This window comes from Bos mutus, chromosome 8 (assembly GCF_027580195.1).
Source record: "Bos mutus isolate GX-2022 chromosome 8, NWIPB_WYAK_1.1, whole genome shotgun sequence".
Taxonomy (NCBI): Eukaryota; Metazoa; Chordata; class Mammalia; order Artiodactyla; family Bovidae; genus Bos; species Bos mutus.
This window is the reverse complement of record NC_091624.1, coordinates 49,461,229-49,488,546: the sequence shown is the minus strand read 5'-3', so window position 1 is coordinate 49,488,546 and position 27,318 is coordinate 49,461,229. Positions and strand designations below refer to the sequence as shown.

The 27,318-nt window shown below is 50.0% G+C and overlaps 1 protein-coding gene across 1 annotated transcript in view; it reads left to right on the top strand.

Moving 5' to 3' along the window:
- GABBR2 (gamma-aminobutyric acid type B receptor subunit 2) overlaps positions 1–27,318 on the top strand; it is a 255,169-nt gene that overhangs the window by 172,274 nt on the left and 55,577 nt on the right. The window contains exons 11-13 of the mRNA XM_070374928.1: positions 385–517; positions 16,607–16,714; positions 23,841–23,963. Coding sequence (XP_070231029.1) covers positions 385–517; positions 16,607–16,714; positions 23,841–23,963 — 364 coding nt within the window. The remainder of the gene's footprint in view (positions 1–384; positions 518–16,606; positions 16,715–23,840; positions 23,964–27,318) is intronic.

The following is a 27,318-nucleotide window of genomic DNA, read 5'->3' as shown; positions in this document are numbered from 1 at the left end:
ATTTGGCTATCTTCCCAGCCCCAGGCCCCGCCCCCCCCCGCTGCCCCCCCCCAAAATGCTGACTTACTGTCTTTGTGTAAACTAAAAATTCATGGTTGAAGAAGCCAACGCTACAAGCTATCTCCAGAGAAGTGATAGGTGAACTTGACTGAGAAGACAGGAAAATCAACGTCTAGAAATAGATAGCATTGGGTCCTTTAGTGACGGGGAGACAAGCCCCTTGGAGGTGGCAGCACCTTGGGGAGGGGCAGTGGAGGAAACCAGGGCTTCCATTTTTCTCTTCCCCTCTGGCCTTGGTGACAAGAAACACATTCAGGAAATATTTGCTGAAGAAATAGCTACATTAGCAGTTCGGTTAACTGTAGTATCTCTTTCTCTCGTCAGGCTGATAAAGATGTCGAGTCCATATATGAACAACCTTATCATCCTGGGAGGAATGCTTTCCTACGCATCCATCTTTCTCTTTGGCCTTGATGGGTCCTTTGTCTCTGAAAAGACTTTCGAAACCCTTTGCACCGTAAGTCATTCTGCACGTTCCAGTGGTTTGTGATATAAGCTTTTCTTTGGTGGCCACGATCACCAGAAACACAGATACAACCCAGAATTGCGTGGAAATGCATGAACAGGTGGCAGGCAACTTGTTCAGCCATTCAAGCAGTTCAACAGGGCAAACATGGTGTAGCTTTCAGATCAGAACAGAATATTGCTTATAAAATTAAGCATTGCTTGTAAAATTAAGATCATGGATTTAACAGGCCATTGCTAGAAGACAGCCCACTAAGATTGATGGGGTAATCTTGAAAAGTAAGGGAGAAAAATACCCACCCCCCCCCGAGAAAAGCATTGTGCCTGGAGTCAGGGTCAGGGCCATGTAAGAAGGAATACTTCTGCCCATCAACCTCAACAGCCATCACAGAATGTAAGGAGAGATATCTGCATGGATGACTTTGAGTTGTACAGAAAAGATCATGATCCTTATCCTCTTTTTAATAGCACTGTTTCTCAACAGCTCCCCTCCTCCTTTTTTTTTTTTTTTTGCTAACTGCCCCTCTAAGAAGCCTCTTTAGACTTTTTTTCCTAATTATCCATGTTTGAAATTTAAATTCCAAAGATATGCTGTATGTCTGTTTATGTGCTGTACATATATATATTTATGCATGCGTTGTGTCCTACTCTTTGCATCCCTATAGTTTCTACATAAAAGAGTAATATTTATTCACATTCAAGAACCAGTGTTGTCCCCCTTGGGAACTACTATCACTCCCATTGAGAATGCATACATTTAAGGAGGCCCCAAACAGTGTAATTTATTTACTGTATTTTAGCAATGTTGTTTTGAAAATTAACCTCTTTAAAAATGTTGATGCCAAGTCGTTGTTGTTAGTTTTGTTTTTAACTTAATTTTTTTAGCCATTGTGTAGAACTCTCAGTTGAAAGTATCTTTGGTTACTTTTTAAGATGAGGCTGACCAGCTGGGATTTATTTCTGGACTTTACGGTGATATTTCAAAACTAGGTTAGACGTTTGGGTCTCTCTCTTATCCCAAATGCAGTAATTCATCTAATACTCTGCCTGGAGGACCAGAGCTAGAAGGGACAAAGGATCAGGGTTGACCAGATTAATCCAAAAGCAGCTCTTGTTTTAAGGTTATTTTCCTCTAAGGTGTTGAGAGCAGTCTAGGTCCATTTTGGGGGAAGCAGTCCCTTTCATTAATAGATTATATTTGCTGTTCTGTGGTCTCAGTGTTGCCCACTACTGGATGATTATGAAGTATAGGTTGGCATCGAGGGACATGGAGGACCCCTTAAATGTGCTGCAGGTCACCAGCCACATCTTGGACTTTCAGGACCACAGTGGGTCCCTAGACTCTGGGACAGCCCGTGGACTGGAGGGAGGGCCCCGGAGCCCATGATGACGCTCCCCTGATTCCTGCAGATGATGACGCTGGACTGACTCTGTTAATCACCGGTAACTTCATCATGAATTGACTAGCTAGTGAGATGTCCCTGGAACACGTACTTTGAAAGGTTCCACTTGAGAAGTGCACAGTCAAGTCCCCGATACCCTGGGGGTCCCTGGGCTGCTCAGGCATCCTTTCTCTCTGGGATGGACCCGGAGGGTAGTCAGACCCCACGTGCTCCAGAGCCCACCTGGTTCAGGCCTCCCACTCAGAGTTTTTTATTCTGCCTCCATTTCAGTCTGCCCTTCTGGGGGTTAAGGAGGTGAAGTCAAGAGTCACAAGACCCCCATATACCTGGCGTCAGACTGCTGGAAGTCCTTGTGGCTGTGGGTTAGTGGCTTGTTCCCTCAGAAGCGTGACCCCTGACACAAGGATGATGGCTGCAGTTTGTGTCTTGCTCACTGGGGATGGTGTGAAGCGCATGAGGTCCCCTTCATTTCTGCATCCACGTGACTTATGTGCTCTGTGCAGCCTTGTGGGCTCATGGCACCGTGTGTGTCTGTGGTCGCTTTTCCTGGGCAGTAGTGAGGCCTGAGGAAGGGGCTGCTCCCGAGGCATCCTGAAAAAGCTAAACAAGGCAGGTATTTAGCTCCCCTCTGTACCTGGGGACTCCCTCCCCAAGTTTGAGGAGACCATGACAACAGCAATAATGAAAATGGTTCCAGGGGCCAGTTTGGTGTCTTCTCATTTATACTTCTTGCAGTGACTCCCCAAGAACTGAGGGGCCCACCTTCCTCTCCTAGCTGAGAATCAGGGGGCAGAGCTCCACTTGGTCCCTCCCGGCTCCTTGTCACTGGCACCTGCCACCTGGGAACACAGCCACTGGCCTGAGGTCCAGTCTTTGGTGCTGAGACCTGAGTCCCAGCCCTCAGGGAGCCACTCCCTCCCAGAGGGGCGCTCCTGCCACCTCACCTTGCCCACGAGCCAAAGGCTGTCAGAGCACACATGCTCCCTGGAGTGTGCCCCAAATTTCAGATGCCAGGTGACGCAGACTAGGGAGCCTGGTTGAGGACATCCTGCACACCCAGATGCTTTCTTTTAATGAAGCCTGACATCCCGTTCTGGGAGTCACGCTCATTTGTGTGTAAGGGGAAGGCTGTCCTGGGAAGCCTGGCAAGACGGTATGAATAAAGCATAAAGCACTGTACAAATAAGCATTAGCTGGAACATGAGGGCTCTGAAGATGTTAGGGCCTGGTTCTCCCCACCCCAAGGATTCATTTATTTGCAGTCAGGGCTGCTTCAGAGGCTCTGCACGGGGGAGCCCACATTCATGACTGTGGGGGAAAGGCATAACTACTGTGGATTGAATTGGGTCAGCACAAATGTGCACGTGGTTAGGACCAGGGTCACTTATTTAATAATCCACAATATTGCTCAGGAAGGGGAACCCAAAGCTCTTGAATTTAGAGCCTAAGTGCCAGTCTCAGTGGGTATGATTTGGGTGGTCCTCCACTTGCTGTTCCAGGGGGGCTGGCTCTTTATTTCATGTGGTGCCTTGGATTGCATTCCTTCTGAACCTAGAAGACACCCCCAGTAAACTCCCACCAAGTGGGGAGACGGAGGTGGAGCAGGGCCCCCTAGGGCGGTGAGCACAGGTCTTCAACAGCCTGAGCGTCACTCCTACCTCGTACACATACTGCCTCCAGACTGTGGAAGTGACTTAGCCCCTCTGAGCCTCAGTTTTGTCATCTGTGAAATGAGCACAATAAACCCCCGTGCAGGACTGTGTGTGCTCTGCATGCTAAGTTGCTTCAGTCTTGTCCAACTTTTTATGACCCTATGGACAGTAGCCCACCAGGCTCCTCTGTCCATGGGATTCTCCAGGTGGGAATACTGGAATGGGTTGCCATTCCCTCCTCCAGGGGATCTTCCCCACCCAAGGATCGAACCCACGCCTCTTCTGTCTTCTGCACTGGCAGACAGGTTCTTTACCACTAGTGCCACCTGGGAAGCCCCAGGCAGGACTGTGGTGTGGTCTTCATGAGACGATTTAGAGAAGCCACCTGGAGCATAAGGCAAGTAGGAAGAAGCGGGCATCATCCTCCCCGTCAGGTACAGTCTCCTGGTGTCCACTCTGCGTTCTGCAGGGAATTGTAGAGGACAGAGGCAGGGTGGCTCGGGAAGCAGCTTCAGATGTGGAGTGGTAGAAGTCTCCCTTCACTCTGTTCCACTGCCGTGTGAGTGCCACGTTTTCCCCTTTTAGTTTTCAACATAGAAACTAAACACTGAGATAAACAGTGAACACCACCTCAGGAAGTAACCTGTGACGGTCACGGGATTGTGCCTCTCTAGGGGCTGTGCCTCTGCTCAGAAGGGCAGTGGGTGAGTGCATGAGTGAGCACACGTTCACACACGTGCGCGTGCACACACAGACACATACACACAGAGCTAGGGAAGCAGTTACATTCAGTTCCATCCCCCATTCCCTCTGACCCTTCCTGGCATCTTCCCAGCCTAGTTTCAGCAAGTCTTGCTAACAGTTCCAGCTACACCGTGCTGTCTCCCTGGACACTGTGTGGGTAGTGGAGTCGCCATAGCAACGTGGCCCCTGTGGGCACAGAGCTACCTATAAGGAAAGTGCTGGGTGTGGGCCAGAGCCCTGGTGCCAGGGGGATGGAGAGCCCTCACACTCGCTCACGCAGCTCAGGAATCCCAGCCCCTGGCAGCCCAGAGAGTGAGCAGGGCAGGTGGGGAGGCCTCCCTTGTGGAATCCTAGGCAGAAAGCCCTGCACAGTGTGGAGGGGTAAGGAAGGACGCTGCAGGCGAGGGCAAGAAGACCCAGGTGGGCCTCGATCAAGTGTGGGTCTCCACAGCTGCAGGGGCGCCCAGAGCATTCCTGGGCGTGGAGGCGCTCGGCAGCGCCATGTGCCCCCCCAAGCTTGTGCCCTCATAAACGAGCACTCTCCGCTGTGATTCACCTCGGGCCAGCCGCCAGGTGCAGCCTCTCCTTCAAATCTTCACAGCCACTGCATGGAAGGTTCACTGTCCCTGCTTCATAAGAGAGAAAGCCAAAGCTCTAATGCATGGCTAGGTGGCGGGGCTGAAATATGGAACCATCTCTGTCGGACTACAGAGATGTCTGGGACATTTCATTCATTTTTTTTAAAGAAATATTTTGATTTTTTTGTTAGCTGGTTCATACCAGGAGAAACAGGTCAACTGCATTAGAGATGTGAGCAATATGTATCTCAATTAGAATATTTGTCCATTCAGATTTTTTAAACTTGGGGTATACAGTCATCCCTCAGTATTCACTGGGGACTGGTTCCAGGAACCCCCACAGATACCAAAATGTGAGGTTGTCTAAGTCTCTTATGTAAAATGGTGTAATATTTGAATATAACCTACGCAGTCCTCCCGTGTACTTTAAATCATCTCTAGGTTACTTATAATACCTAATACAATGCAAATGCTATGTGAATAGTTGTAAATCCAATGTAAATGCTATGTAAATAGTTGCTGGTGTGGCAAATTCAAGTTTTGCTTTTTGGAACTTTCTAGAATTTTTTTTAAAAAATGCTTTCAGTTTGTTCCCTGTTGTTTGAATCCATAGATGTGGAACACACAGATACAGAGATTGCCAATAATTCACATACTGTAAAATTCACCCTATTAAGGTGTATAATTCAGTTGTTTAGTGTATTTATTCATTTATTTTTTTATACATCCCCAAAGTAATATCATAGTGCCTGGTGTATGAGAGAATTTCCGTTAGACTGCTTGCATTCAAATCCTAACTATACTACCTCCCTGCTGTGTGACTTGAAGCTACTTAACATCTCTGAGCTTTAGTTGACTCCTCTGTAAAATGGGCATTCTCATAGGATTGTGAGGGTTAAATGAGATAGTGCATGTAAAGCACTCAGCGCCTGTCACATAAGATTCAATAAGCGCCAGTCACCATCGCTATGAATGAGTGATGGGACTGTGTCTGGACCACTGTGTTCACCTCTGGATACCTCTAAGAGAGTTACAAATAAAACAGAGCAACTTGGGATGAAGAGGAGGCTGGAAAACTGAGGCTGACGCTGACTGCTTTGGTGTAGGTGTGTCCATGGCAAAACCTCCATCTTTCTGTGCCCTTGCTCTGCTAGATCTGGATCAGGGACAGACTCGGGGCCTGAGTCAAAGCCCAGCTGCTGTACTTCTGCCACCTTGAGTGCAGAGAGAAGCCTGGAGGCAGGCTGTCAGGGAGGGAAGCGTGATGCACGTGAGACCTCCAAGGGCACTTACTTGGACGTGAGCCCCCAGTCATTGCATAAGCCAGCTCAGCCCAGCGCTGCTCCGATGGCAGCGCTGAGGAGTGCAGCTCCGCTTTACCTCCCAGCTGCCTCCACTTGCTGAGAATCCCGACTCCTTTACTGTTTAACCTTTTATTAAAGTAAATACACACATGCACATTTCATAAGTGTATAGCTCAGTGAGTTTTCGCAACTGGATTCAATTGTGAATCTAGATCAACAAACAGGCCCTTACCAGCATCCCAGAAGCCCTTCCTACCCCATTCCAGCTACTGTCTGCACCCTTCTCCCCAGAGTAACATCCTAACTTCTGCCCGCACAGACAGTGCTGCTCAAAGGGCACGTAAATCACCTGCAGATCTTGGGGAATTCAGGTGACTGTTAGGTCTGGGGTAGCTGGAGACGCTGCAGCTCAAATAAGCTCTGGGGTGCTGCTGCTGCATCCACAGACCACAGTTAGAGTAGCAAAGTCAAGATTAGAAACCATGCTTTATTATTGAGTTTGTCTGTTGGAGACCAGTGATGTAAGACAATGGAAGCACCAGAAACCTTGTCCCATGAGGATCAGCGGGAGGAGGAAAGGGGATCATAGACCTCTACCTTGGAATCTCAGAAGCAGGGCCATCCATCCAATCACAGGACAGAGCGCTGGGTTCTGGGTCCTGGAGCATGCTCTCAGCCGCCCACCCTCTCACAGGTGTATGAACGAGCTCTGCATGGGCAGCAGCTGGGAAGGGTTGAAATAGTGGGGGGTACAGGTACTGAATTTGGAAGCACAGTGTCCTCTTCCAGCCCTCCTAGAGATGCTGTGCTGTGCTGTGCTAAGTCACTTCAGGCATGTCCAACTCTTTTCGACTCTATGGACTGTAGCCCTGCCAGGCTCCTCTGTTCAAGGGATTCTCCAGGCAAGAATACTTGAGTGGGTTGCCATGCCCTCCTCCAAAGGATCTTCCTGACCCCATGTCTCCTGCATTGGCAGGCAGTTTCATTACCACTTAGCACCACCTGGGAAGCCCCCCAGAGATACTAGGATTTTATAACTGACTCAAAAGGCTACCTGGGACACCCAACTGACCTCCCAGTAAACTGAAGAGTGATAGGAATTAGCGATGTTTTCAAGTGAAAGACCATAAGTTATCTGTGATTATTTTTTTGCTTGGAGAATTTTTTGTTGTTGTTTGAGACAGTTGAGAGAGAATCTGATGTAAGAATGTGGTTTGGGGACTGTTTCAGCCTGTGATCCCATGATTTTGTGGCTGGCCACAATAAAGAGCTTTGTGATTTCAGAAGGTGGCTGGAAAGCTAGCCCAGGGGAAGCCCACAAGCTCTGATGGTGGCCTTTCCTGGCTGGTTTAGAGCAACTTAGGGCTGTGGTTACAGGGACTGGTGCTGACAAAGTCTGTTTCGACCAAGTAGGACCCTGGGCAGGCTGCAGCCTTCCCACCCGCCGTCTCCTCTATGCTTGGCCATCAGGGGCCTCCAGTTGTGAAAAGTTCCCTAGACCTCTAGCTTCCAGAGGAGGGGGCTGAGGAGAGTGCCAGGGGCTCCCCAAACCTCCAGCAAATGTACAGATGATGTCCCTTCATCCCACACACCCTCACACGGGTTACTGCAAGCCCGGATCCTTGTCTTATAATTCATTCATGTATGTGATAACATTTCCCAGGCACCTCTATCTGCCAGGCTCTGCAGGCCCGGCGTGGGACACACAGATGACTGCCCACAGGGAGTCCACAGTGCAGATGGGAAGATGTAGTTAAATAACTCCCATTCAGTGTGTTTTATGCCCTGATGCAGACAGGCCTACATGAGGGAGTGAGGGCCAGATGCAGAGGGACCAATCGGGGAGACTTAAAATAGGAGACCCCCTTAGAATGAGCTGCAGTTATTTCTGGAAGTCCTGAAAGATGCCTCCTGTCTGCTCACAAGTTCCCTAGCAGCTGCAGTCCTTATGGCATATCCACCTCCCCTTCTCATTCCAGCGGTGGAATGGCTGGGAGAAGGACCTCAGTCTGTCTTCTTTGAAGAAAGAATTCAGCAGAGACCAAGACTGTGAAAAGATAAAAGGGTTTATTAGAAGCCCAGTATGTGTGGAAGAGCACATGGGTGAACTCAGAGTGTTTTGTGTGCAATAGGGGCGGCTTAGGTTGATTATATGGGGCGGGGGGCAGTTTTCCTGTTACCTCTGGCCAGTCATCATGCTTGTACCCATATTTGGTCTGACTCAGGGTCCTGACCTGGTGGCACGCGCATCTCTCAGCCAAGATGGCTTCCAGCACAAAGGTTTCTGGGAGGTTGGCAGGATATATTAGGAGCTGGTGCCTCCTCCTCCTTTTGGCCCTCCCCTGGAGTGAGGGCCTCTTCTGTGCATGCGTCAGGCTGGGCCCTCCCCTTGGCCACAAGAATGAAGATGTTGTCTTCATTGTCTTTCACCTGATCTGGATCCAGTGCTCCTGCTGGTATCTTATCTTGAAGTGTCAGCAGAAGCCCAGGTGCAGCTGCTCAGCCCAGAGCCTAAACTAGTTGCAGCTGCTCAGCCTGGAGCCTGTATATTGCCTGCCTCACTTCTGCTCTTGCCCCCGCACCCACTTATCCACATCTTCAGTCCACAGAGCTGCGTGGAGCCACACATCAGGCCCCCTCCCCAGCACACACCCACACCCGCCTGTCTCCACTGCCCGTCTCCACGCTGTGCTTCCAGGAAGCTCCCCAAGCTCCAGCCACTGGAGGGCTGTCGGGGGGAAGGGGAGAAGGGCCTCCTCCCTGCTTCCGAGCCGGAGTCAAGGCCACCAAGTACAGTTGAGTGCTTTGTGCACTGCACAATGCTGTTGGTGTCAGGAGTGGGCAGGCGCTGAGTTCAGCCTGTGATCTGCTCTCCGGGTCGAGTTCTTCAGCTTGTAGGTCTTATGGAGGTGGGGATCTTTCACAAAGGGTCTCGAGGGGTTCCTGTTGGACACTCTTCCTCTCAGAGAGGGGGCAGCTTTCTCTGATTTGCACCAGGGCTCCTAAGATACCCCATTGGCCCTAACTCGAGTCCCAAAGTACCCTTGTTTGTGCCATGAGCCCTGGAGTTGTTCCCCCAGAAAGTCTGCTGCTGTTGTCTAGGCACTAAGTAGTATATGGCTATTTTGTGACCCTGTGCACTCCAGCTCGCCAGGCTCCTCTATCCATGGGATTTCCCAGGCAAGAATACTGGAATGGGTTGCCATTTCCTTCTCCAGGGGATCTTCCCAACCCAGGGATTGAACCCATATCTCCTGCAGGTGGATTCTTTACCACTGAGCCACCGGGGAAGCCCAGAAAGTCTTTGCTGTACTCTAAACCCTGGAAGGATTTTCAATGCAGATCTTACTTAAAGGACCCCGGGTAAGACAGAGTCTTCTGGAGCTGTTTCTGGAGCATGCTCTTCAGAGGCACCCTGCGTTTGGAAGCACTGCGAATCTCTCCGGCACCCACCCTCTCCCCAGGAAGACAAGGCAGGCCCTGGAGATCCCAGGCTGAACCCTACCCTTTCAGCTCCAGGCTATAGCACCTCATGGTAACGGAGGTCTGGGGCTTGCTTTTGGATAGTCTGGGTCTCCCTTGCCTGCCTTCTCACTATTGATCATCTCGGGTGGATGGTCAGAATGAAACAAAAGGCCCTTTTTTCTAACCTTTCTGGACAGCAGGCAAACAGCTAACCACCCCGCCTGCCCCCCGCCACCCAGCATCCATCCAGCCGACACAGCTTCCTCCACCCCCAGACATTGGAAGAACGGAACTGTGGGAGGGGCTCTGTGTCTCTTTCCCTGCTAGTCCCAAAAGAGCACTGAAAGCCCTTCACTCTGCCAGGCAGGCCTTCCCGAAATCAATTGAGCGAGCGTCTAAACAGAATTGTTTCAGGTGTAGATTTTTCTTTCCATCTGGAGATGTGCACTGTTTTTTCCTTCTTCGTAGTTGAGACTAAGATGAGCATTGCCTCCCATGGTTGCTATCACACTGTGTGCAGAGGGGCCAGGAAACTTTATGGCTAAGGAAAGAAAAAGGAAGACTTTAATACAAGTCTACTGATTCATCAACCCAAAGTCTTAAACATTTAATTAGAATAAATATGTTTAAGACTTGGGTTGATGAATCAGTAGACTTGTATTAGAAACAGGGGCTTCCCAGGGGGCTCAGTGGTAAAGAATCCTCCTGCCAGTGTAGGAGATGCAGGTTTGATCCTTGGGTCAGGAGGATTCCCTGGAATAGTAAATGGCAACCCACTCCAGCATTCTTGCCTGAGAAATCCCATGGACAGAGGAGCCTGATGGGCTCATCTGTCTCAGTTGCTTCAGCTGTGTTCGACTCTTTGTGATCTGATGGACTGTAGCCTGCCAGGCTCCTCTGTCCACGAGATTTTTCTCGGCAAGAATACTGGAGTGGATTGCCATGCCCTCCTCCAGGGGCTGGTGTTGCAAAAGAGTCAGACACGACTTAGCAACTAACAACAACAATTAGAAACAGAATCATTATAGCCCTGCAGAACCTTCTAGTTTATTTGGCATCATAGAACCACCCAGAAGGAAGATACATGGGATGAAATCAAATAAAACTTCCCCAGTACAGGAAATGCCCCATAACACCCTGATACACAGGGTCCTCCTAGGTCTGCTTGAATCCATGGAGTGATGGGGAGCTCACTACCTCACAGATCCTTCATTGCAAGGAAGGGACCACTGAGGCCATAAGCTCAGCCTCCTTTGCCATTCAGTGCTCCCAGTTCCCTCTGTGGTCTTCCTTTCAAGTGCTTGCACATTTTTGGTGACAGAGATCTCATTACCTCTTAAGCGAGCCCACCTAGCCCGATCACCCCCTCAGTGCTGGATCCAGAGATTTAAAGGTGGGCAGTGTAGGCTCTGCACCATATCGTAGGGAGAGGCAGGCAGGTAATCAAATGGACATGATCTCAGTGTGACCAGCACAGCAGAGACATGCGTGAGAACAGAAGTCGCAGGGAGGAGGCAGCTGTGACCTCCTTGCAAGACCTGGGAGGGCTTCTCAGAGGGGGTGGCCTGTGAATCTGGATTTTGGAGGACTCATGAAAATTTGCGAAGGAACTTAGAGAGCGGGGATGGCGTTCTGAGCGGAGGAAAGAGCCAGTGCCGGGCCCCCAGCGTGAGCTGTGTGGTGCGCGGGGACGCTGAAGCAGTGTGGGATTGCTTGGATGAGAAATGCTGTGTGGAGTGTGGCAGGAGGGGTGTGGATGATGGAGGGCACACCCTGCTAAGAATCTGGAGTTTAACCTGTGGGCTTGATGGGGCAATAAAGGGTTTAAAGTCAAGGAGACTTGCTGAGATTTGCTGTGGAGGATTGTTCCTCCTTGGGGGGGTGTTTGATGGATGAGCAGCAGATGAGCTGAGGGGCAGGAGGCCAGCTGGAGGCTTGTGCCATGTTCCCGTCAGCAGTGATAAGGGATACATGGACAAAAGCCAAGTCTTGATTAAGAACCTCAGTCCTTTACACACCTTCGTTCATCTCATCCACACAACCACAATATCAGATACATTAGTTGCCCCCACTTCACAGATGAGCAAACTGAGGCTCAAAGAGGTTATGTGACCTGCCCAGGTTCACATAGATAGTAAGTGACAGAGCAAGGACTGGAACTTCTGTCAGTCTCACTCCAGAGTTCCCGCTCGTAATGGCTCATCTGGATGGCACCACGGGAACAGAGAGGAGGGGTTACTAACAAGAGACGTGGGAATAAGACTGTCGTCAAAGTCCTGGAAGCAGACGGAGTCCACCTGGGTGCTTCACTGGAGAGGTGCAGTGAAGGGACCACCTACACAGGTGTGGGTGGGGTTAAGGCAGCTGGTATAGAGGCCATCGCAGAGAAGGCAATGGCACCCCACTCCAGTACTCTTGCCTGGAAAATCCCATAGACGGAGGAGCCTGGTCGGAGGCTGCAGTCCACGGGGTCGCTAAGAGTCGGACACGGCTGAGCGACTTCACTTTCACTTTTCACTTTCATGCATTGGAGAAGGAAATGGCAACCCACTCCAGTGTTATTGCCTGGAGAATCCCAGGGACGGTGGAGCCTTGACAGGCTGCCGTCTATGGGGGCGCACAGAGTCGGACACGACTGAAGCGACTTAGCAGCAGCATAGAGGCCATCGCAGGAAGCCCTCACCACTCCTGGGCCTGAAGGGGTAAAGAAGGGGGTCTTCCTATACCCAGAGAGGCCAGACCACACATGGAGCCCAGCTGAAGCCAGAGCTGGCGCAGATGCTGCGGCCACAGGGAGTGCACACCCCATCTTCTCTCTCCTGCCGTCTCCAGTCTCCTGATGGTACCCTCCATCAAGACAGAAACCAGAGAGCAAAGGAGCTGGGAGGTGCTGGCATGGGGCCCCACCTCTTAGAGCATGGGAAGGGCGGCAGAAGGAGAAGCACTTGGGGACTGAATAGGGAAAGTGAGGGGGGAGAGGAGAGAGTTCCTGGGGGACTTCCAGGTCCCTATTTCTGGTGACAGGTGGATAAAGGCACCATCCCTGCCTGAATCAGCTGGCAGTGGAGCTACTCAGCAGAAGGGCTGATGGGCTCAACTCTGGCTCCAGAGTGTGAAGGTTTGGTGAACACCTAAGTGTCACCTTGGTCTCCATGATGGTGGCATATGCAGGTCTGGAGCTCGGAAGAGAGGTAGGAGCTGGGAAAGAGCTAAGGGCATTGTCAGCACAAGGAGAATGGTTGATGCCTGAGGGTGGGAATGATAACCCAGGGACTTTTAGGATACTTTTAGGACAAAGCGGGCTCAGGACTGAGCCCCAGGACCATTTCCATCTTAAAATGATGGTGGCAGAGTAGAGAGAGAAATTCTACCTCCTTTTGCAAAGGCCAAGCCCAGGGGTAACCCTGAGCAGAGGCAGCCCGAGGTGGGTGGCCCTGCTGGTACGGGTCCCACTGTCCTGCTTCCAGAATATTTCTTCTATTGTTGTTTCATCATTGTCTGAAGAGCTCCCGATTGTCTCCAAAGGGACATGAATCCCCTGGGATCATCTTGTGGAGGAATATATTACAGCCTTTACTTACTTTATATGTAGAAAAAATGAAAGAAATTAAGCTTTAGTAAAATCTAATGGCAGTGGGTGTGTATGGTGGTCTCAGGCAGGAACTCTCCTGAGGATGGAGTGGTTGGTCAGCTGTGACACCAGCCAGCCCCAGGGCATTGTGTCCAGGGTCCCGGGATGAGCCCCAGCTCAGTGATTCTCTAGGAGGACTCAGCATAGAAGTGTACTCACAGCAATGATTAATTACAGAGACAGAAGGTAAAGCAAAATCAGCAAAGCGAAAAGGCACGTGGAATGAAGTCAGGGGAACCAGGTTCGAGCTTCCCAGAGCCTCTCCCAGTGGACTCACATAGGATGCCCCTAATTCCCCAGCGCTGACCTGTGACAACACATGAAATGTATACCCGGGAACTCAGCAGACACTCAGCGCCCACGGTTTTTACTGGGGGCCAGTCACCTAGGTCCCCTCTCCCGAACACTTACCCAAACTCCAGGCTCTCAGAAGGAGGGCAGATTTGTGGCATAAAACGCACTGTTTGCACAAACCGTTCAGGCACAGAGTCACTCTTATCACTGGGCAAATGGTGGGACCCTCCCCAAACCCAGGTTCTCAGACACCAGCTTAAGTGAACCTTGCCAGCAGGTCTTGGGCCCTGTAGGTTCCCTCTTTTCTGCCCCGGCATCCTCGCCCGTTCTTTGCTTTCAGTTTATGGCACCATATTGCAGTTTCCAGATGCCCAGTTAAATGTGTATCGTCGAGTTTTAACTAACTTAACTCATTTGTACTATTATGTCTTAATAAGTTTGGCCCTACAGAGTAGACAAGTGGCCTGAAAATAATGGCCCCAGAGAAAGCATAAGTCAAAGCAAATATAATAATGCCAAGCATATTGGAGTAATACTTTTACCCAGGTAAAAGGTCTTTGAGGTCTTTGTCTGCCACATTATGAAGAAAAATATTCCATCTCTTACCGTTCTTTTTAAAATGTCCTTGTTCTGTATATATTCATGTTTTAAATAGTTTTTGCTGATAGAGGAACATGGTCAAAAACACTTGGAGACCACTGGTCTTCACACAACCACTAGCTCTCAAAGCGTGCTGAAGTCAGCCAGGGAAGTGTTCTCAGGCTGGCCAGCTGCTTGCCCAGGTGAGCTGTGCTGGCAGCTGCCTCCTGGGCAGGGTGGACCCGGCTGGGGTCAGGAGGCTCTCTGCGGGACAGGCAGCAGGATGTGGAGGAGAAAGGGCTGGACTAGGTCAAGGCCTTGAGTTCCAGGCTTAGCTCTGGAGCCAGGCTGCAGGGTTGAGAGAAATACCTCAATGCCCTGAGTCTCAATTACTTCATCTACAAAGCGGTTTTCTCACTCAACTGGTGACTCTAGAAAAAATCTCCCTGGTTTTGGTGGTGGTTGTTTTATTCGTTTGTTTTTATCATTATATACTTAGCTTCTGACCTAGTAATCCTTATTGAATGAACAGATGAACAAATGAATGGATGAGTGAAATGATCTGTGAGGTCCTATGTAACTCCAGCAGGCTAGGAATGTGAAATCTATCATTGAATAAGCTCAGGTCTAAGTTCCCAGTAATCGACTCCTTCCCGTCTCTGTTCTGCTTACTTTTCTTGCATCCTTGTTGTATAATATGGCCATCCTACACCTTCTGTAGAGTACGGTGATTCATTCTTGCCTGTCTGGAATTTTCAAAATTAAAAAAAAAAAGATTGAGTCCTCACCTGTACCGTTATCAGCATTCACACCTCATGTGTCTGTGTTTCTGACCAGTCACCGTAATGCTGTTGTCTTTCCTTAGGGGGTTGGTCTTTCCATCTCCCTAGCCAGTTCCTATTTTTGCAGATAAAATGGAAAGGGGAAATGTTCTGTCTCTAAGAAGCTGGGGAGCCAAGTTACTAAGAGGCAGAGTGAAGGGACTGCATGAAGGGAGCGTATCTGGGAAACTCCTATACAACTGCCCGCAGCCCTGGGCTGGATGGGCCGCTGAGGCCTGGCAGATCTGCTGGGCTCTGGACATGGAGAGCTGACCTGTCCACCCTAGCTGTCGCTCTCTTCCCTACTATACCCACCTTCCTGCTGAGTTCAGCCGAGGCAGGTGGGGGCCTTTCAGAGGTTAACTCAGCTCAGCAGAGCTGAGGAAGAATAGAAGAAAGACCATAGTCAGGGCTCACAGAGCATACAGCCTTTTTGTCCCTGTGAGTGGGAGGCCCCAGAAAGTAGTGGCACACAGCCCAGGGCTGGGCCGTGTTTGGGGGCCCAGGAGATGCGTCTCCTGGGTCTTGGAGGGTGTCCAGGCCAGCCAGTGAGGGTGGACTCAGGAGAGGCTGGGGCCTGGCCATGATGGCAGTGCAGGTGGGGAGGGGGGCACCCAGGAGCCCCCACGATCTAACAGATGGTTACCAGCCACCCCTACCTGCAGGAATCAGGCTCTCTGCTCTTATCAGGGCTGGTGGTTTCTGGCAGCCACCGGCCTGGGGCAGGGATCAGGGCACACTTTAGTCCTGGGGATCAGGTGAGAGCCAAATAAAGCCTTAGTCCTACTAAGCAAGGACCTCAGGTCCAAGTGTGGGCTTGGGGACCAAGGCTAGACCCAGGCAGTGTCACTCCTGTCTTTCTCTAAAGGCCTGAAGAGATAGGCCCAAGGTGGGAGTGGAAAGGTTACAGCCCTTCTCCCCTGGCCTTCCACCCCATCACTGAGCAGCCCCTCATGATGCCGGGGAGCTGGGCTGGTGCAGCTGCCAGCCAGGTGTCCCCGGGGCCAGTTCTGGCTGAGTCCTGCCCTGCCTAGAGGCGTGGCCGGGTCACTAATACCAGAGAAGGGCCATGCAAGCTTGTTGTCCTGCCCCATCTCAGCCCCCATGGCTCAGCGCCCTCCCCTCCCCACTGTCTACACCCCAGGAGCAAGGAGTACTGTAGAAGAGCTTCCTGGGGCCACCTGGTCTCCTAGAGACTTGGGTGAGGAGGCAGAGAAATCAGCAATTACAGTCACCTCGCAGGCACGCAAAAGGCCATCAAGGAAGGAAAGGAGGAAGGGAGGACCGGAAGGCTGGTCTATGGCCCCTCAGTGGTCCTGGGGACCCTCTGTGCCTCTCTCAGTGACTGGGCTGTGGGCCCATGGAAGGCAGAGTTTGAATCTCACATGCCTCCGCACCTCGGGCCCTGGGTCTGGTGAGTGGTCAACAGAACTAAAGGTGTATCAGATTGACATGTGATGGAAGGACTGTTGATGCTAGTGAAACTCCACCATATGTGAAGTAGAGCATCTGCCCCTACCATCCAGAGCCCCACTGTTGGGACACTTTCATAAAAGACAAGGTCCGTCCACCTGGGAGATGTTGACCCTCTGTTTTCTCATGGCCTCTAGGTCAGGACCTGGATTCTCACCGTGGGCTACACCACCGCCTTCGGGGCAATGTTTGCAAAGACATGGAGAGTCCACGCCATCTTCAAAAATGTGAAAATGAAGAAGAAGGTAATGGCTCCTTCGTGGCAGAGTATTTGCAGTGTTCACCCAGTATTTATTCTTAAAAGACTTCTTAGGCACCTACTGTACAGCCAGGCACTGGGCTGCTTGCTGAGGATTCAAGCTAAACACAATCCTCCCCGCTTCCAACCCAAACCCCCAACATCTTCAGCCTCCTGGGGAGATCAGACGCTTTACAAATTGTTTACAAGACAGGGTAATAAGGGCTGGTTGGGTGCGTATGGGGATACTGGGGCACAGCACTCAGGGAGGGGTCGGTGTAGTAAGTGACACCTGTGCTAAGACCTGGAGGCTGAGAGGGAGGCAGAGGCTGAGGGGTTACCCATCTCCCAGAGGGAACAGTGTGCAGGGAGGCCTGGGCAAGGGAGGGGAGAGTTCAGCTGCTGAGGGGTCCATGGGGACAGGGTACAAGAGGAGGCTGCAGGGGAAGGCAGGAGCCACAGTTAGGAATTTGAACTATAACCTGTGGGCAGTGAGAAGCCCTTGGAAGAGGAAAGTGAAACAGGGAAGGGGCCTGATGCAGTGCTGCCATTTTCAGAGAGGCCCTTAGAGGACAGGAGCCCTGCCTTCCTGTGGAAGGAAAGCGTTTGCCACCCGTGTCGTTGGCTGTAAACACTGTGTTGATCAAGCTCAACCCTTAGGATGCATTCAGAGAGCTTTCCCCACACTGGTCTTTTTTAACTCCTCCAACAGCTGGCACTTATTTTCCCTTACTCCTAGAGAAAAACTCAGGCAAATCTTCTGACTTAGAAGATTGTGTGGTCAACAATGAAAAAATGGAGTCCATCATAAGATTCAAAACCCCAAACTGCATTCAGAGGCAGCTCCTCTCCCTCCCCCAGCTTGTCCTGAGCAGCCGGTCACCTGCCCTGGAAGAGGAGCGGCTGTGGATGAGCTGCCTCTCTGTCTTGCCAGGCTGAGTTTCTTCCCCACCATCCCATCTCCAAGGTTTCCGAACCCTCCAGAGTTGGGGCTTCAAGTAGTGGAAGGGGCAGGGAAGACCTCACTTGCCAGGAGCGGCATTGACCTTGCTGCTCCTGAGAGGATAAGCGGGCCCTTCAGGCGCTCATGGGCTTCCCTCATAGCTCAGTTGGTAAAGAATCCGCCGGCAGTGCAAGAAATCCTGGTTCAATTCTTGGGTTGGGAAGATCCGCTGGAGAAGGGATTGGCTACCCACTCCAGTATTCTTGGGCTTCCTTTGTGGCTCAGCTGGTAAAGAATCTGCCTGCAATGCGGGAGACCTGGGTTCGGTCCCTGGACTGGGAAGATCCCCTGGAGAAGGGAAAGACTAGCCACTCCAGTATTCTGGCCTGGAGTATTCTGTATAGTCCATGGGGTTGCAAAGAGTTGGACACAACTGAGAGACTTCCGCTTTCACCTTAGGCTCTCATGGAGTCCTTCTGTGGGATTTTCAAAGCCCCCATTCCTGGGACTTACTCTTCTGCAGTGCCCCATGGGGGCAATACATGGGGGAAATACTCCCCTGCTTGGCCACTTGTAGCTCCTTCCCCAGGCACTTGGCAGTGCCTCTCTCCTGGGCTCTCCCCTCCAGCTTGCCTTGGGCACAGCCCTCCCTCACCTGGAGCCCACACTGCTGTTCAGGAGGCACTTACACATCCTTCACTCCTATACACTCAGGGGTGGAGACTGATCCGGCTGCAGCCGCTTCCCCTCTTCTGCTCCACACTGGAGCAGCTGACCCGTCATCCTCCCAGGGGTTTCTCAGGCAGGAGTCAGACATAGGCTCACCAGGTCCCCAGGCTGCAGGGAGCCTAGCATTCAAGCCATCTGAGTGTTCTTCTTAAGCCTCACTCTTGATCTGAGGTCATAGAGAAAGCATATCCCCCATCCTGTCACCTGGAGATGAGGTGAGATAACATCATGACACCACTTTCCAAAAGTCCTCTTCTTGATTCATCTCCCCCTCTACCCCCCACATCCCCCCTTACACACTGTTTAAACCCCTGATGTATGTAAAACCCATTCACAGACATCTGCTTCGAAGATCCTGCACTGTGACCTCACCCTGCTCTGGATCATGGTGCCTCTTTTCCAGTTCTTCATCCCAAACTTGCGTTTGCCATCCTGTTGCCTGGGTCATGAGCCCTCGTACCCATGCACATAGCAGCGAGCCCCAGGCGGTGGGGCCAGCAGGCACAGCAGGAGAGCAGGCTTCTACTCCTGCTTCACCGCTGACCTGCTGTGGGTCCTTTCGGCAAACCTCTTCATCTCTTCCCTGCTGAGATGAAGGGCTTCCCTGGTGGCTCAGATGGTGGAGAGTCTGCCTGCAATGCCGGAGACCCGGGTTTGATCCCTGGGTCAGGAAGATCCCCTGGAGAAGGAAGTAGCAACTCACTCCAGTATTCTTGCCTGGAAAATCCCATGGACAGAGGAGCCTGGTGATCTACACCCCATGAGGTTGCAAAGAGTTGGACACAACTGAGCGACTAACACACATGCACTTCATCTCTCAGGGCCTGTTTCCTTGTCTGTGGAATGGGGGTGCACTGAAACGGTATTGTCTCCTGAGCTGTGATTCTGTCTCTGCCCAGTGGTACCTCTCAGGTGTCAGCCCCACCACCCGCCCCTTCACCACCAGGGCTATTCTAGGAACTGCTCTCCAGATGGGGGAGGGGGGCTGTAGCCTCGTTCTCTGTTCCCCGCCCCACTTACCGGACCATCTTGGGAAAACTACAGGCTGCGTTTGGAGGGAGAAAAGACCTCGGGTTTGCCACCCACTGCCTGTGCTCACCTGGAAGGCCTTGCTCTCACTGGGCCTCAGGAGCATTTGTGACATACCTTTCTGTCTGTAAGATGAGGAGCCTGGCCACCTGGTCCTTCTCAGAGCTGACAATCAGAGCACATTACAGTCAAACGGGAGCTTTTGAAAACTACAAGAAGTAACCCAGCCCACACCTCCTGGGCTGGAGCTGGCCAGTAGGAGTTACTGCTGCTGCTGCTGCTAAGTTGCTTCAGTCGTGTCCGACTCTGTGCGACCCCATAGACGGCAGCTCGGCAGGCTCCCCATCCCTGGGATTCTCCAGGCAAGAACACTGGAGTGGGTAGTAGGAGTTACTAGACTTCTCCAAATTGTACTAATATACAGCCTGGGTTTCTGTCTAGACCAAGGTTACCCAGAGTATAAGTTGTAAAGCAGCATCATTGGCATCACCTGGGAGCTTGTTCAAAATGCAGTTTCTTGGGCCCCACCCCAGCCCTCAGAGCCAGGTTCCTGCAGCCCGGGAATATGTGTTTCCACCTGCCCTCTCAGCGAAGCTGATGCAAGCCAAAGTTTGACAGGCACAGGTGACTTCTGGGGCCCCTCCCGCTCTGTGGCTCTGTCATTTATGAAAAGTCCATCGAGGTTTTGAAAACTTAGTATTGGTTCCTTTGTGTCAATATGTGATTCATGCATATTATTATTGGTAGTAAAGAACTAGTCTTTGTTTTCCAATACTCATGTGATCACTAAACAAGAACACTCAGATTGTCTGGCAACAATTGGCAAAACATGCCAGGGAAGACTTCAGGAGTTGAGTTGTCTGAAAACTCCACGGAAGCTGGAGCTGTGTGGCCACAGCCTGCTATGCTGCCTGGGACAAGGGGACTTGCTGCACCCTCCAGGGGTTGGGCAAACTGAGAGCCAGGCAGGTGTCCAGGGAGGGGGTCTGTCTGAGACACTGTCGAAGGCTTTGAGTACAGGATTCAGTCACCAGTTTAGTCTGTTGTGAAAATGATTTAAGCCAGGTGAACACACCTTTCCAATGTGAGACATATTTTGCTCTAGGCTTTCTAGTTATTCCAATAACAGCCTTGTGGCACTAGAGCTGAGTATCATTTGTCAGCCAAATTAGAGGAAGTTAAGAGGATATAAAAGATATGTTTACCTTTCCCAGACCAAAATCTCAAGTCAGGAACCAGATCACTTTGAAAGGGTTGTAGCAGTCACAGGGCAAAACTAGAATTGAATTCTCCTTGGTTCCAACCTTTCATGGAGCCATAAGGTCAGTTTCTATTGTCATTGTTTTGTATTTTCTTGGCTTTTTTTTAAGTTTAGACTTTTTAAAAGTGAGCCCCTTAATTTTTTTTACTGACACATATACAAGATTTAACTAAATTTGTAAATGCAGTCTGACACTTTTTTTCAGTCTTTTCACCCTTTTCTTCCTTCCTTAGCTCCCACTTCATCTGTCTTCCCTCTACCCACCGTGTCATGCCTTCCCCAAACACACACAAATACAAACTTTACCCCATATGCCTACATTTTTAAAGACATTAAGCGACACAAAGCCTGCTAAAGGAAGTATTGACATGTGGTGACTTAATGCTTCTAAATTCAGTATTTTTATAGTATGTAACCTTTTTTTTTCCTAAAGATCAATCGTAAAATCTTGAATTGAGAAGCCTGACTACCACCATCTTTATTCTGCCTCTTATTCTTACTAGCACCAAGTTGAAACATTGAGACTAGAGCAGTAACTCAGAGATGAGTCAGCCAGATGTTTTTGGGAAGACAAAGAAAGTTTGCTACATATATAACTCGATACTGTTGTAAATAACACCATCAGGTTCAGAATTTCATCCAGGCTCAGCTTCAAGAAAATGCCAGGAGAGTATCTGTCATCTAAGTGATGGCAGGAAGGCAGGGCTGCTGGTTGTACAATCCGGGGGCACCATCCACGCTCTATTCCTTCTGGAACGGCGTCGCTGAAAGTAGGCAATGAGCTGAATCTAGTGGGAGACCAGTCTGAATCAAGTCAAAATATCTGAGGTCTTTAGAAGAAATAAAGAAATGCCATTTTCTCAAAAGAAGATGTCAGCCAACTTTTCCTGTAAAAAGTCAGATGGTAAATATGTTCAGCTTTGCAGGCCATACAGTCTGTCACAGCCACTTAACTCTGCTGTTGTAGAACAAAAGTAGCCAGAGACAAACGCATAAATGCATGGATGTGACTGTGTTCCAGTAAAACTATTTACAAAGGCAAACAGTGGGCCAAATTCATAGTTTGCTGATCTGTGCCCTGAAAAACCATGGGGAGTAACATTTAATAATAATAGCGGACATCTACTGATCAGGAACTGTAAACCAGACTATGCTGCTGCTGCTAAGTCACTTCAGTCGTGTCCAACTCTGTGCGACCCCATAGACGGCAGCTCACCAGGCTCCCCCGTCCCAGGCAAGAATACTGGAGTGGGTGGCCATTTCCTTCTCCAGTGCAGGAAAGTGAAAAGTGAAAGTGAAAAGTGAAAGTGAAGTCGACCAGACTATGGTAATCTATCAGTTTGTGTGGTCATCATCCCCTATAGTGTAGATGAGGAAACTGGCTCGGATGGATTAGGAAATTTACCAAGGACACACAGCTAGTTAGTAAGACTTAAACTCAGATCTGATTCCAGAACTTGATATTTAATTGTTCCTGGGTGCCTTCACTCCCAATCTCTCATTCAGTGAGGATGGAGGCTAGTAACCTCCTAGCCTCAGAGAGAGAACTGAGTTTCATGGCATCAATGTGCACAAACATAACGGAGAAGAGTTTGTGCAGCTTTTGAAGAGAAAGCTGAACAATAAGAAAGTCAGGGAAGCTGGGTGAGCATCAAGTAGGGAGCCCCCTTCTAGCCTGCCCTAAGTTCCTCGGGCATTTCTTCCTTTTACCCCGATTTCTCAAGGCTAACAGGGTGTGACCTGGTTCCCCTGAGGGCAAGGGTCAAGCCAGGTTTCTAAAGCTATCAGGGGTTCCCTGAATGTTTCTGTAAAATCTCAGATGATGGGACTTGGTCAGCACCCCGCCCCCAGGTCAAGTGATTTTGGTGGATTTGATCCCTTTGGCCTTAACTCAGCAATACTCTCTTGTTCTTTTCACGGTTTAGCCACAGAGGCCTCTTGAGTTTTTATTTCTCCTTTAAGGATGGCTTTAATCATTAAAAGCCAGACCTGGTGATATTTCTTAAGCTTCTACTTCAGTTTTGTTGTTTATTTTTCTGTAGTCTTTTCCAGAACTACTTCATCACATTAGCTTTTATTTGGCATTGGGCAGGGGTAGGGGAGGGGGGCGAGGACACGTGAAATACAGGTTCGCTTTGCCCTGACAGCATTTGTCCCCAGGCCAGTCCCCATCAAATGGACATAAAGTGGGGTGGGAATTTCACAGTGTAATAAAGATATCCCCAGCTGCAAAGTGGGACAGGACTTATATTTCTTCTTTATATATTCCTTCATCTCAATTCAATCCATCAAACTTTTAAGTACCAATAGCATGCCAGGCCTTGCTAGGTGCTGAAGGTAAACAAATAAATAAAACAGGCTTCCCTTCTGTCTGGGGTTCCCCAGTTTACTGAGGAGGGTAGACTGTATACAACTTAATACAGCACCTGGTCACTGTAGCATCTGGTAGGTGCTATAAATGTTTGAGGGTGTACTCTCTGGAGAGAGGAGGAGTTTGCAGGCTTTAACTCTTAGTAGCTCTATTCCACTGAGCAAGTTACTTAGCCCGCAGTGTTAGCCTCAGTTTCTTCAGCTGAAAAATGGGAATAATAACAGTATCTGCCTTTACATAAGACGATATATATAAAACAATCAACCTCGAGGCAGGCACAGTGTTCACTAAATGGTAGCATTTGTATTTATTCTCCTTCTTGTAGTTACTATTATTACTAGTCATAATAATAAGTATTGAACTTATTAAGTATAATTAAGTATGGGAACAAAATGCTGTAGGAGTAATTAGTTCTGCTGTGGGAGTTAGGGAGGCTTCATGGAGGAGGTGACAGTGCATCTGAGTCTCTAAGGATTTTAGCAGTCTGTCACATAGAACAGAGTGTTTTAGACAAAAGAACCAGCACCCACGAAGGCCTGGGGTGAAAAATCACAGCACAACCAGAGCCTGAGAGTCATCAAACTTAACTCAGTATATGTGTGTATCTGGGGTGTAGATAAGCCAAGCTCATAAAAGGCCTTGAATGCCAAGCAAGGGAGCTTGTCTGGATTTACCCCGTGGGTGATGGGGAGCCTGGGGGAATTTTCAGGTGGAGCCATTCACTCACCCACCTGACCCAGCCCCTTGGCTGCTGTTTGGGAAGCCTTCTTACGTCCCTTCTACCCTGGCCCTTTCTGCAGATCATCAAGGACCAGAAACTGCTTGTGATCGTCGGGGGCATGCTGCTGATTGACCTGTGCATCCTGATCTGCTGGCAGGCTGTAGATCCCCTGAGAAGGACGGTGGAGAGGTACAACATGGAGGTAAGCGCCTGGCACCAGCGGGAGGGAGGCAGTATGTCTCCCTGGCTGCCCCAGCTGTGCTTCTTGAGAAGAAATCAAGGTGATTACGAGGAACTCATCATAGCTCTGTGTGGACCCACGATCCCTATCAGGAACATCTCCTTATTTCTGTTCCTTTCCCTTGAGGTATTACTCAGGAAGGCCAAATATAAGGTCGTCACTCCTGGGAAAAGATGGTGAGTTTGCCTAGATGTATTACTATATGCAGAATTAAGGAGAAAGTTTGGTTCGTTTAAACCAGTGTATTCTTTACACATTGTAGAAGCCCCCATTTATATGATGCTTCAGTCAAGAAATTACATTGCTTTTTTAATCTCTCCTTTAAAGTGAGTTCCCTCAGGACTGCTGTTAGGGGATAAACACTCTGATAGCTCCTTCTAGTTACTAGAGAATCTTCAAAGTGGTGTCTTGTCAAAAAAGGAGAACCTTACATAAAAGTACCGTTAAATATATATTTTAGTAGTCTTGCATTTGGCCTTGCTCTTAACTCACATTGGTCTTCCTAGGATGCTCCAGTTAGGGAAGTTCACAATTAAGGAAGTTGCAGAGATGACTTTCTCTTAGAAGAGTTAAAGACGCCTTTGTTGGAAAGAGCCAGCTTGAAGGCAGTGGCTTTACTATCTGATTTCCCTATAGGTTAGCAGATTCTATTGAGAAAACTGGAGTTTTCTCTAGTGCTCTCACTGCATTATTGGGGAAATCTTTTTGTTGGATTTAGTGTGAAATTTAAAACTAAACTGGAAACAGTAATTTTTATGCATTGAGAACATAGGTGTTTATCTTTCTGGACAAGGTTTTCTAGCAAATAAGTTGCCCGGCCTCATTTGTCTGGAGATAGGCAGAGGGTTCGCTGAGCCTAGTTAAGAAGTTATACAGTCGGAGCAGTGGCAGAGAATGCTGTTTCCTGACAACATGGATTTAGGGGAAGGATTTAGGGCTGTGTGCCTTCATCTCACTGCCTTAAGTGTCCATCCTGGGAGGAAGCAGGGATCCAGACAGGCAGAGCCAGACTCGGCAGAGGACAGACCTGTGCTGGCTGTGCTCGTGGGCCAAGGGGGCAGGAACTCAGCTGAGGTCCCTCAGGCAGACAGTCTGTGGCTGGAGGGGAGGTGATGTCTGGTCATCACTTGTCTGCACAGTTGACAAAGGAGTGGCCCTGCCCCCAACTCCATCCTAGGGGAATTCACCACCTACCACCAGGATTTGGAAATCCAGACAGGTTGTGAACAGGGGGAAGAGCTGTTATTGGCTGACTGGGCCCCCTGGCTAGGGAGATGATAATCATAAGCAATAATGCTAATAAGAGTAATGATAATGATGATGCTAGTAGCTAGAGGTGTGTGTTAATTTCACTGAATTGTCACAGTAACTCTGTGGACTAGGTGCTATCCTGAATTCCCATTTTAATGATGAGGAAACAGAAACCCAGAGAGATTATATAAGGCACCTAAGGTGGCTCAGATGGTAAAAGAATCTGCCTGCAATGTGGGAGACCCAGTTTCTATCCCTGGGTTGGGAAGATCCCCTAGAAAAGAAAATGGCAACCCACTCCAGTGTTCTTGCCTGGAGAATTCCATGGACAGAGGAGCCTGGCAGGCTACAGTCCACGGGGTTGCAAAGAGTCGGACAGGACCGAGTGACTAACACACGAAGGTCACCTTGCAGTTTGGTGACAGCACCACCAACGATTGCCTCACCCACTTCCCCGTCCTGTCTTCCAGTGTACGACAGTGCTTTGTAGTTTTCAGGTGTTGTCATAGACTGTTGACTGGTCTGTGAAGTGGGTTGGGCAAAGCAGTGTTTTCACATTCTGCAGATAAAGCCTAAAATTAGGTAACAGAAATAGCAAGGCAGAGCCCGTGGGAAGACCTGGAGCTGGGGCAGGTGAGCAGAGAACAGACCTCGATGGCTTGGTGCTGAGCCCGACGGCAGCCGGCGAGGCAGGGGGCTGCCACCTACACCCAGGGTTAAGGTGGGGGCTGAGATGCAACAGGGTCCCCAGGATCTGGCTCTGGCGGGAGAGACTGCGGGGTTAGAGTCAGTCTAAATAAGCTGACTCCAGAAATAAATCCAGGAAGCCTGACCCCTTGGACCATTTACAGGAGATGGATCTTGTGCAGGCGATTAGTGTAAGTGACAGCTTACCATGACTCACATCACCTTCCTTCCTTGTTTTCTGTGGTAAGCACTGCTTCTCTCCATGGCTCTGTGCCTAAAGGCCGAGCCCATTCCAGACCTTCCAGGGAATGGCTCTCAAACGGAGGAGCTGCCCGGTGCCATGGAAGTGCATCTCTGTGTAGAAGAGCCTGGGAAGGAGGGGTCCTGCCAGTGGGCTCTAGCCTTCTGAAGGGGGTCTGGCCACATCCCTGGATCAAGGCCCCGGTATCCTGTCTCTGTGTTTCTCTTTAAGTATCTGCTGAGATTTCTCTCCAAACCTTTCCTGGCTTGATCCTCTTTGCTCCTCTAATTTTAGGGTTGCCCTGTCATTCTGTTGCCATGGCAGCAGAACCTTTGATTTGTCGACCCACAGTCCTGTCGGTTTATTGTCATTTTCCCACCAAACATCGCCAGGCTGTCGGCTGATGTCCCTCAGACCCTCCTCTGTCAGACTCAGCAGGATGACTGAGCAGTGTGCCCAGGGACTGAGGGTCCTAAATTCTCCTCGAGGGGCTGTTTTCCCCAGAACCCCCACTGAGAGAGAAAGTTTATGCTTGGGGGTGAGGTGATGAAAGATCTCTGTGGTCTGTTCTCTCCTGTCCTCAGACCACATCGACCCCAGATGCCTTTGGTCTCCCTGGATGCTCTGAACACCTCAGGAGTCCAACTGCAGGCCTTTCTCTGTGTTGTACTTTCAAGCCTTTGTCCGTGCTGTCCCCTTCTTCCAGAACCTTCTCTGACAAGTAAATGAACTTCAGTTCCAGGCCCCGTATTAGCTGATGTGTTCCTGAGCTCCACCAGATTTAAGCCCCTGCTCTTCCCCACTCCTGTCCCCAGCATCTAGGTGTTCCTCTCGGGACACTCAGCATGTCTGCTTCACCCCTGCTGTGTGCAGTTCTGCCCCACTCACCCCTGTGGGACTGCCCACATCTGCAGGACAGGGCTTTGTAGATCACCCTCCTAAACCGAGACCTCACCTCCCTGGGAGACAGGGATGAACACCGTAGTGTGACCTTGAGCTCATGGGGCCACAGGCTAGTGGGGGCAGACAGTACACATGCAGATAAGCACAGTCACTTTAGACTGCACAGATTCTGGTAGCAGCTGGAAGCAAATAAGCAGGGTGACAGGCTCGAGAATGACAGAAGAGTTCTGGAAT